This window comes from Musa acuminata, chromosome BXJ2-2, assembly GCF_036884655.1.
Source record: "Musa acuminata AAA Group cultivar baxijiao chromosome BXJ2-2, Cavendish_Baxijiao_AAA, whole genome shotgun sequence".
In the NCBI taxonomy this organism is placed as follows: domain Eukaryota; kingdom Viridiplantae; phylum Streptophyta; class Magnoliopsida; order Zingiberales; family Musaceae; genus Musa; species Musa acuminata.
Window position 1 is genome coordinate 27,051,025 of NC_088339.1, and position 11,014 is coordinate 27,062,038.

At 46.4% G+C, this 11,014-nt stretch overlaps 3 protein-coding genes across 3 annotated transcripts; 1 reads left to right on the top strand and 2 right to left on the bottom strand.

The window, feature by feature from the left end:
• Window positions 1-324: 324 nt before the first annotated feature.
• Window positions 325-1,504, bottom strand: LOC135605001 (glutathione S-transferase-like). Its single transcript, XM_065094667.1, has 3 exons — window positions 1,226-1,504; window positions 1,093-1,141; window positions 325-1,004 (listed from the first exon to the last, which is right to left on the bottom strand). The coding sequence occupies exons 1-3, from the start codon at window positions 1,481-1,483 to the stop codon at window positions 535-537; spliced, it is 777 nt and encodes a 258-aa protein (XP_064950739.1). The 5' UTR covers window positions 1,484-1,504; the 3' UTR covers window positions 325-534.
• Window positions 1,505-4,137: 2,633 nt separating this feature from the next.
• Window positions 4,138-5,578, bottom strand: LOC135605693 (aquaporin PIP2-7-like). The gene is made up of 4 exons (XM_065096090.1): window positions 5,194-5,578; window positions 4,809-5,104; window positions 4,575-4,715; window positions 4,138-4,492 (listed from the first exon to the last, which is right to left on the bottom strand). The coding sequence occupies exons 1-4, from the start codon at window positions 5,480-5,482 to the stop codon at window positions 4,373-4,375; spliced, it is 846 nt and encodes a 281-aa protein (XP_064952162.1). The 5' UTR covers window positions 5,483-5,578; the 3' UTR covers window positions 4,138-4,372.
• Window positions 5,579-8,905: 3,327 nt separating this feature from the next.
• LOC103975820 (protein FD-like) lies at window positions 8,906-10,787 on the top strand. Its single transcript, XM_009390910.3, has 3 exons — window positions 8,906-9,811; window positions 9,890-9,967; window positions 10,117-10,787. The coding sequence occupies exons 1-3, from the start codon at window positions 9,167-9,169 to the stop codon at window positions 10,180-10,182; spliced, it is 789 nt and encodes a 262-aa protein (XP_009389185.2). The 5' UTR covers window positions 8,906-9,166; the 3' UTR covers window positions 10,183-10,787.
• The last annotated feature ends 227 nt before the right edge of the window (window positions 10,788-11,014 follow it).

Here is an 11,014-nt window from a genome sequence, read left to right on the forward strand (position 1 = left end):
GTGTTTCTGCTAAAGAAAAAGGAGAGACAGGAACAGCGTAATCGTTGGACTTGTCCTTCGTTCCACTGTTACAACGCTTTCCATGCAATTCTTACCGTGGAACTAAAACTGAGGCTTTCTTCACTATAAATGTGGATTATAGACGCAGATGCTGTTCTTGAGACGTCTCCGGGTAAAATGAAAGGTGGTTTATGTGTCATGTTTTGCATGCAAGTTAGCAGTCTGGCAATATCCGTGGAGGCTGTGTTCCAAAACCTTCAATGTTGTCATATTCTATCTGAAATGCTGCATGCTATCGTTCAATGTTAAGAAGGATGCAGAGAATTCATGCAAAATTTTCCAACATATGCTTTATTAAGAAGGAAATGCAACAAACACAATTAGGAACTCTAAAGGAAATACCAGTCTGAGTAGTAGTATAGAATAGAACAATGCTCATAGCACTAAGAACAAGAGTATCCTTTGTTATATTGAGCCATGATCGAAGCTCTTATTAGTTTCATACGTGATCGAGCTCAAATCTGAAAACAGTGATCAAAATGAAGGTGGGGCGCGCTGCATTTCGACGACCTTCTGCCATGACGGCCGCATGGAGATCTCCTCCCACCACCTGGCCACATTCTTCCTCGACGTGAAGAGCTCAACCTTCCCGCCGGCCCTAACGTAATGGCCATTAGGGAGGTGGGAGAGGTCGGCGAGCGAGAACACGTCCCCGGCGAGGAACCTGCTTTCCTCGAGCCGGCGCTCGTAGACGTCGAGCACCTTGGCCAGCTTGCCCTCGTTCAGCAGGATTGCGGCCGCGTCCTGCGGCAGCCCCATCTGGGGGGCGAAGGCCAGCTGGAACACCAACGTGGAGCTGGGCGGGTTGAAGCTCTGGCCCTCGGCCTCCAGCCACTGCTCCACGTGCGCCCGCTCCACCAGCCCGCCGCCTCTGCGCCCGAGGAGGCTCCGGTTGCCCCGGTCAGCGTACTTGTCGCAGATGTAGCGGCAGATCGCCCTCGACTCTTCACGCTCGCATCAAAATGCATTGGGAAAGGTTCTAAACCAGAGCATATGGTAATGAAATCGAAAGAGGAAGAAATCGATACTGACCGAACAGGGTGGTGTGCTCATCCTGGAAGGCGGGGACTTGGCCGAACGGCTGCCAAGGATCAGATACACCAAATTTAAGAGGAGGAGTGAGACGGTGGCGAAGAAGAGGAGAAGGGGATGGGGGCGAGGCGACCTGTATCTTGAGGAAGTCGGGGGACTTGTGCTGGGCTTTGGACATGTCGATGTTGACGAGGTTGAAGACGACGTCCTTCTCGAGGAGGCAGGCTAGGACTCTGGAGACGGCGGGGGAGATGGCAGGGCCGTACACCGTCACGCTTCCCATTTCTTGTGTTCCCGTCGACCAAGCGATCGGAGAGCGAGACGGGGAAGGGAAAGGAAGGGTTCGTTGTCGACGGGAGACTGCTCGATAGCCGCTTAGCGTCGCCAACATTCGATTCTGCAGTTGCGTGCGTGGATTAATGGCTAATTGACACACCTTAATTTAGGGGATTCTAAAAGGGCAGTTTTGCAATAAATAAATAATTATGTTTTATATGTAAAAAAAAAATTGACTTCCTAAATTACAATCAATACGAAGTCTATGCGGAGTTTGAGAATGATCAATACAGTCTTCCTTTAAGATATTATTTTAATGATTCAAACGATGATTTCTCAAATCTCAAATGAATAATTTTATCATTGCAATAAAAATATAAAATTAAAATTAAAATTAAAATTAAAAACGAATTTTCTCTCTAAAAATTATGTTTTGATTTTGTTTTTCTGATAGCTTAAATATCATGAATGATAAAAGATACACCTAATTGGTCGAAATAGTCTTTGGACTGATAAGTTCATGAGAAAAAAAAAAGAAGCTTATATTATTTTGATTTCATTACCTATAATAGGGTAACTTAATCCAAAATCATTGTAACTATGATATGAGATCCAAAGTTTCTAGTATTCTGAGAATAGTTCTTGCTCACTTTCAAGTGAAATATGTAATGAAAATCTTGAAAATGTACTAAAAATATTAAAATAAAATATTGATGCCATCTACCAAATAAATAATTAGAATAAATTGTCCAAATGTCATGATGATTTGAAATTCTCATATTTCAAATAAGATGTCATGCAAGTGCCAATATTTTAATATTTTTATTTGATTATTAAAAAAAATATAACATCTTTTGAAACAATAATGTACGAGTAATATAGAAAATAATATATTTTATAATTATTAATATATTTATATTTAAAATATGGATTGATGTACTAAATTCACTTTTTCAATAAGGTATAGTTCCCTTCTTGCTCATCAGTAGTACATGTATTCTTGTGTATTAAATAAGTATAATATCTGTTGCTTTGGACAGGATATAGAACCAATCATGAAGAGTTCATAGAAATGATGAGACAAGGCTACACATGACTCTAGAGAAAAGCAAAGCATAGAAAATAATTATCAATAAAGCATACAAAACCCGATAAAGATTTGTTTTCAGATTATTGTGCAGTCGACAACGAATAAATGGATACAAATGGGTGTAACATATCAATCAATGTCTCATCGTCTTATGAATATGAACCTACATGCGATAATCCTAATCCTAGATGATTCGTTTTCCACCACTCTACCAATTGAAGAATCAAAAGAATGTCTATTAAATATGTTTGATTATTTTGTATAGAATCTTTTGTCAAACTAGAACGTTGGACTCGAGTTGATTTCGAATCCCCTAACATAATCTACCTTCGATGACTTGGAGACATAGGAGCAGGAAGGATTTGGTAGGAGGAAGACAGTGATGTGTGGTTCGCCACCTTCCTCCTTGTCTAAACTCAAGTCCGACAATATTTCCCACATTATTAAATTGTTTTAAGTTGATCAACAAACATCTGTAATCATCTGCAGTTGAAACTTTAGAGGATGCTACAACTGAGCCTTATGATTGGTTTTCTTGATGGAAAACTGTATTCGAAGAGCAGGGAAACGTTAAAAGAGCGAGAAAGCTGAGGGAGGTGCAAAGAAGGCTGGAATTGTGGTCCTGTTTCTCGTGTTTAAGGTGAGCGGCATCATCATTCGCAGACAGCATGCGATGCTGTGAGCATCGGTATGTGTCACACCATGCCATTGCAAAGAGCTGCAACGCGTGGAAGCATTGATGTGTCCCATCACGTCACATGCTCGAGAAAGATCCATCAGTCATAATGAGGGCATGTTGGAAGCCAGCTGAGGCCGGGTCTTCTTTTTTATTCCTTTGAAATCGCGAGGACGAGTGCTGTCACATCATTATCTACTTGATTTGTTTTCTTAGAAGAAGTTTGCATGATCTGATTATAACACTCTCGGCATAATATTCGATGATCAACTTTTTAAGTTTGGAAGATCTGAAAGAGCATAATGGTCGTCATCGTGAGAAAGAAGAGCACATCAGAGGACTCTGGACTGGTGTGGGCAGGTAGCAAAGGCTGACAAACGGCCATGTGAACCTTGGGCAAAGCACCGCAATGACAGCCAACCTGCAAGGACAGGCTCCACTAGTCTTGACGTTATCGGAACATATGGTAACATCTCGACATCTTTTACAGCAAGGCAGAGCAAGACAATAAGCTGGCCTTATTCGATTCACCGTGCTCAATGTTTCTCCTCTCTTCCACCTGTTCCTTTTTCTTCGTCAAAGCTGCAGGCCAAGTGCAGCTGCTACCCTCGGGCTTCACAGAGCTGCTGCTGCAGGGCCAACACAAAACCTCCACACAATCACACAGCTTTCGCAGTTCTTCTTTATGGTTTTTGGGGGGGGGGGGGGGGGGGCTGAGGGGTATGAGCCTTTCGGTTTTCTCAATGCAAAAGACCTCTGCTACTACTTTGTTTTTATCTTCCGTCGCACAAAGAAGGTGAAGAGGGATTCTTTAGAACAAAAAGCTAGCAATGGGTAAAGTTAGAAGGGGAGATAAAAAAAAAAAGGAAAAGGTGTGGTGGAGGCTAAGTGGAGGACAACTCAAAAGAAAAGGAGAATGTTAGGTTGGGTGGAGAATGTTAGGGCGATTAATTACTCGAATGATAAAACCACTCGAGGGCAAATTAAAGATGTATACGATCACTGAGTAAAGGAGCAACAGTGGCTAGAATCAATCAGACAATCACACATCCTCCATACATTACAACACATGAGAAGGAAGAGAAGTGAGTAGAAACAACGCAAAATAGAAGAAAGAAATCAGAACCAGTCCTCACTCTCTCCAAGACCTCACATACAAATCATCATACACACAGATGCATGGAAACAGAGGAGAAAGAGCCACCCTTCTCTGCTGCTGCTGCTCCTCCCTGCCCTCCTCAGTTGGTGGGGTTGCTCCGGAAGGATCCCAGGGCCTTGATAGCCGCTGCCCTCAGGATGTACTGGTGGTACGCCGCCGCGGCCAACGCTCCTACGAACGGACCCACCCAGAAGATCCACTGCACGCACCACCCATTAAAAGTCATTCCACGTCCAAATATACCATAACCATGGAAGGATAGGGGTAGTAAATAAGCTCACATGATCATCCCAGGGCTTGTCCTGGTTGTAGATCACTGCAGCACCTAAGCTCCGAGCGGGGTTGATGCCGGTACCGGTGATGGGGATGGTGGCGAGGTGCACCATGAACACAGCAAAGCCGATGGGGAGTGGTGCCAACACCTGCAAGCAATACAAGTCGAAAACTCCTTTCAAGAAGAGCACGAAGACAAGAAACTAAGTGGAGATACGACTCTGCAGCTTTCAATTACGTACGGGGACGTGGGAGTCGCGGGCGCTGCGCTTGGGGTCGGTGGCGGAAAAGACGGTGTAGACGAGGACGAAGGTGCCGATGATCTCGGCTCCAAGGGCGGTGCCCTTGGAGTAGCCGGATGCGACCTCGTTGGCTCCACCACCGAGGGAGTTGTACTGGTGCTTCATGATCCCCTTCACGATCCCTACACCAACGATGGCTCCCAAGCACTGCGCCACTATGTACAGCAGCGCCCGTATCAGCGACACCTTCCTCGCCAGGAACAGCCCGAAGGTCACCGCCGGGTTGATGTGTCCCCCTAAAAACACCAGGCAAAGCAGGAATTACGACGGAACTGTAAAAGTTGAGCTTTCAGGTCAAAGCCGGAGAGGTGGATGAAGGAGGAACCAGAGATGCCGGCCGTGCAGTAGACAAGGATGAAGATCATGCCACCAAAGGCCCACGCGATGCCAAGAATGCCAACCCCGCTGCACTGGTCGGCGGCGTTCTGCTCCTTGTGGCCGATGACGGTGGCGATGGTGACGTAGAGGAAGAGCAGCGTGGCCACGAACTCAGCGATGAGGGCGCGGTAAAAGGACCAGAGACGGAGCTCGCCGAAATCCAGAAGCGGCGCCGGCGGCGGGTCCCTGTAGTCCTTTGCCGGCGCCTGCTCGGCCTCACTGACCTCCTTCGACATGACGACCCGCCTGTGTCTTGCTCACAACTCTCGCTCTGAGCACTGCTACTCGTTGGCCCTGTGGTCTCAGATGGAAGGCGAGGGTGAGGGGGGTTTAAAGGATAAGAACAGGCTCTACCCTGTGGCTCACCTAAATAATAATAATAATAATAAAAAGAAAGCGACGTATGTATTGCAATCCCGCGAGTACTCAGGGAAGCAGGTATCACAGCATTGAGTATGTAGCAAGAGAAGCTTCACGTGAACGGCAGTTTTAGCTCCGGTTTCCAACCCGATATAGCTGTTGGATTGTGTGTCATGGTGGTTGTCGTCATTAAAGGGGTTGGCGGTGAGGGTGGGCCCCGTGACAGCGAGACCATGTGAGCTCTCGTGTCTCAGCTCGTTTCTGAACGAAGCGGTATATGAAACTGGATTCGCTGTGAGAGAGAGAGAGAGAGAGAGAGAGGGGTTAGCGTGTCATCGATTGGCTCTTCCGACCTTTACAACCCAACAGTGTGCAGCTTTTGGATTTAATTATCGTCAACAGAGAGAAGAAAAAAAAGAAAAAGAACTCTCTTTTTTTTATTCACGGACACATCGAGCCCCGAGTTGAAGCGATCCCAAATAAAGCAATGATCGACTTCAAGCGGGACTGCGCCAAACAAAGGGCCGCTTGGTCCAACACCGACAGGAGTCGGTAAGTGTGTGGTGCAAATGGTGCCTGGTGGTAAGGCGCGCGTGGGGCCCGGATTGGCCCTTTGATTAGGGATTGACATGAACTCGATTCCTTCCGCGAACAGCCAACACCACACTGGTCCAATGGGGGCATCGCGACGCCCGTATGACATGAACTCGATTCCTTCCGCGAACAGCCAACACCACACTGGTCCAATGGGGGCATCGCCACGCCCTACGGGCGTCGCGCTTCTGTTCGCCGAAGGCGTCCGGTCGTTTCCGGATTCTTCTGCTTCTTCTTTTACCGTGAAGAAAAGGACGGCAGTCGTCTGTGAGTCAGCTGCGCCTCCTCGGACAGCAAACATTCTAAAGGCCAGACAAACCTGAGCCAGTAAAGTGGGGCCCAACGTAAACTTTATGACTCATGTCCATTGGGTGATTAACACGCGAGGCCAGTCACAAAGCCGCGCACCATTTCCCCAAGCAGACGACGAATCGAACTACGCGCCGCCCGTTGCCCTCTGCCAACGTCACCGACTGTTTGCCCTCAATCACGGAACTCTTTTAATTGCCAACGCCAGAATGCCACGTATGCTCGATCAATCGATCACCACCAAAATAGCCGGACATACTATAAAACCATGATGATTAGCTCACAGCATCAATCATCACGACCGTTTGAATCCACGGGGATATCGTTTTGTTTGGTTTTGTACTCCAAATGACTGTTTGGTGGTGATAGGCATCGATAATACAACTTCAATCGCCATCATAACGCATAGTACTGCACTTACTGTTGACAAACAATTAAAAGTTTGCCATCAGGTCTTGACACATCAACTCTTCACAGCCCCATCACTTGGACTACAATGAAGACATGGAGATGAGGTTTGATGGTTTAAGTATATCGACTAAAGTAAACTTTCGAATCATTCTTAAGGATTGACATCAACTGCAGCACATATTTTTGGGTTGGGAGGTCCGAGAAGTGTGCACATATTTTTTTTTTTGCTGCAGTTTGAATGATCATGCAAGCAACTACTTTAGACATCTTCCAAATTCTGTACCAAATCAACTATTGATAAATCAACGATATGAGACAATGGCAGTGTGCCTCCTCTGGCAGCTGTTTCTCTGCATGTGTGGAGAATATGCTCAGTGCAGGCAAGGGTTAGTGGTCAATCATTGGAAGCCAGAAGGTGCCACTGGTGTGGTCGGCTGTCTGTCTTTGATTTCCACTCTCAAATTAGTCCTCCCAAACCCAAATCTTCTCATTGGACTGAACACTGTTAGATGGGAATAAATGAAACTAAAGAAGACAACCTTTCATGGCAGCGCCAGTACTCTCATGCTTTTCCTTTCAGCAGTAGGAGGAAATCATGCATTCGATCTCTCATTTCATACAACGGAATATGCGATCCTACATTGAGAGAATTGTGTGTCATATTCCTTGAGGAGGTTTCGACGTAAAACTCTGCAACCTGATGCGGACGACCAACCAACCATTTGGGCAAGACCTGATCATTCCATATCTTGGATTAGTTCTTGGTTGACTTCCAATCTGATTAACCTCCTTGTCTGTAGCACAATGTAAGTAAGGCCATGCATGCGACGTTGTCTGTAACCAGTAATTGAAGTTATTTTACTTGCAAACAGCCAATCAGCCGCTTAATGGCCTTCAATTGGCAGAGCAGAGGCTGTCGAAGCATCTGTCTCTGTGTTCAGTAGCACAAGCTGTCCATGTTGACCTCTAGGTAAACGATGGAAATAGCTGATAGGTTTTCTTCTTTTTACTGTGACTCGCTCAAAAGGTTGAAGGAGGTAAAGCATCTAGGCCATGGCAGCCCAATTCTTTCTGTAGATACCACGTGAAAAAGGTCATAGGGAGAGGCTAGGACTCCTATTATTGTCCATTTCTTCTACGAGTGATGGTGTTGAATTCTTTTATCTGTCAATCTGCATTAAAGATCGGATTAGACGGCAATTCCTTTTCCTATTAGACGGCATGACAGTTGTATAAAGCAGCTGCCCTTCATCAACCTCTCTCTCCTCCTTTTCAAGCAGCTGCATCAGGTTTTTTCCCTATATTGTTTTCGCCAATTGCAATACGAGAGAGAGAAGGTTCTTCTCCTAGAATTGGAAAAGGAAATGGACCAGAAATACTTGGGTTTACTAGCTCAAGTTTCCTCAGACTCTCATCCCTTCATGTTATACCTCATATAACAGAGTCGCTGTCCCGTGTAGCATGTAGAGAACACAGCAGCAATGCAGCCCGCACCTCCATTAATGAGCTCGTGTTTAACTCCATCATGTCCCGCCACTGTTTCTTCTCGCACCGTGCTTAGTCCTGGCATAGGTCTCCCTTCACTTACCAATGGCCTTAAGGATGACATTGAGGCCCACTGCACAGGTTTGAGAGAGAGCTGCGTGGGATGATAGATTCTTTGGATTCTTTGGGCGATCTCTGCTGTTTCCTACAGTGACGGCACTGGCATGCACCCACGCGAGCTGGAAACAGTGTACATGAAGTCTCTTTGCGCCCTATTTGTTTGCTTGTGTTATTCCCTTCGAATCTAGCACGGTATAATCACCACAGAGACCAGTCACATCCGAAGAGGGTTGTGTTATTCTTTGCCTACCTAATGCCGTCATTCATACCTAACACATCAGACCAATGCAAAAGACGCTGCTCTTTCGAAAGCAAAAACATCAGTTATATTGGGGATCGCAATCGAATGCAGCAGTGTCAGTGCCTTAGACATTGGTCAAACAGATCTCTTCCATGTGGTCTTGGATATTGTGAATCATACGTAAGGGACGATGTGCACAATTGTCCGGTGAATCACCTTTATTTTTCTGCAAGGAAACGAGTGACAGCAATTTGCAGGAGAAGAAGAATTGATGACTACCTAATTGATCCTAGAGGTCCTCGTGTCAAGCCTGGCGATCCTTCACATCACAGGAAGAGGTTTGAGTGAGCCTCTTCTCCCATGCTTACGGCCTCCGTCCGCAGACTTCATTCAGTCACGCATGTGGTCGTCCTTGGTGCAAGACAACATCCACGAGACCAACAGCAGCACCCTCCACAGGATGGTGTCCTCTTCCTCAAGGTCGTCTTCTTCCAACTCTTCTCTGCTCATCTCAGAAACGCCAAGGAGGACCATGGAGGAGGTGTGGAAAGACATCACTGTCACCGCCCTCAACAGGGAGAGGGCCATCACACCCTTGGAACACCATGGTTACGGTCGCCATCACCACCACGCAAACTCCTCACCTTCCTTCAGGGACATGATGTTGCAGGACTTTCTCGCCGGACCATCGAGCAGGCCCCTCACCATCTCGCCGCCTGCAGTCGAGGAGCTACCGCTGCCGCTACCTCCAACCCCTCCTGCCCTCCCTCAGACGGCCTTCAGTTTGAACTCCGGGATGGAGTTGCAGTACCTGGGACCTGACCCCAAGACCCACTCCGATTCAACCTCTAGCAGCCACAACGCCTCCATTATCTCCTCTGCATTCTCCTCTGTGATGGCAGGTCCGCCGTCGCCCACTGGGCTTTTCTCATTCTGCTCCAAGAAGCAGCGGTTACGAGAAAACCCCACCGTTGGTGTCGACCGTCGCTTTCAGAGATTGATCAAGAACCGGGAGTCTGCAGCCCGATCACGCGCAAGGAAACAGGCATGGCATCTTTCTTTCTCTCCATTTCAACTGAAGTGTTTGATCTTTCTGTATGAGACTTTGTCAACCTGGCTGCAGGCCTATACTAATGAGCTGGAGTTGGAGGTCTCACATCTGAAGGAGGAGAACGCCAAACTGAAGAAGCAATATGAGGAGGTAACTTTGCTAGTTCAAGGAAACATTTATGTCTTTCGTGATCAAGAACATCTGCCTCTTGCTACAAGTTCCAAGCTTTTCCATTTTTTGGGATCTGGAATTACCTTTCAATTATATTTTTGTTTGATTAATTCTTCTATTGTGGGCAGCTTCGTTTGGCAATGAATCTACCCAAAAGAAACACACTTAAAAGGAGCTGCACTTCATCATTTTGAGAGACAATCCCTATGCCATGTTCTTCCCTTTCTTTTCTGCAGAAACAGAACAGTAGGGGTTGCGTTATGCCATTGCCTGTGCAGATATAGCATAGATTCCTTTAGACATCTCGATCTCCGTCATCTGATGAGGAGCCCAAAAATGAGCTTCTTTTCGGCTATCATGTTACGCAGTCTCCATCTAAATGTATACACAAGTGGCAGTAGTGTCTTAGTATATGGTTCACAGTGGTGTGCATTATTTCGAGTCACATTTTTACGTAGATGGGATGAAATGTTGTGGTTAGCCGGTGATTGATACGGTAAACGGCAAAAGGCGCAGCAAGCTGGTGCTCGGTTGTGCGTGGGGGTGGAGTGGGCTGCCTTCCGTATTAGTGGTGGAGGGTGTCTACTGTGGACAAAGCCTCCCCACCTTGAGGACGGACGCTGGCGGCCAGTCCATTTGGTCGGAAGCGGCGCGGCGGCCACCACCGGATCATGACCGCGGCTGTGCTCTATTGGCAATCATGTGTGCCTACGTGCTTGAGAAGAAGCATATGTATACGAGGGCTGAAACTTCTATAGGAACAAAGATATGAACTCTATAGACAGTAAACTTTTTTCTACAGACTCGCAGTCCAATAGAAACAAAGATGCAAAGATAAATATGTATACATAATTTCAGACTTATTGTAGTAAAGAAAGGAATTGGAAAAGTAAGTAAAGGAGCACATAACAATCGAAGCTAAATTTTCTCTACGTCACCCTTCTACTTTCCACCTTTTATCTTCAAAGAAAAGAAACGAAAACCATCGGCTGCATGGTCCTCCTCACAAAGCGCCAAACCGACCAT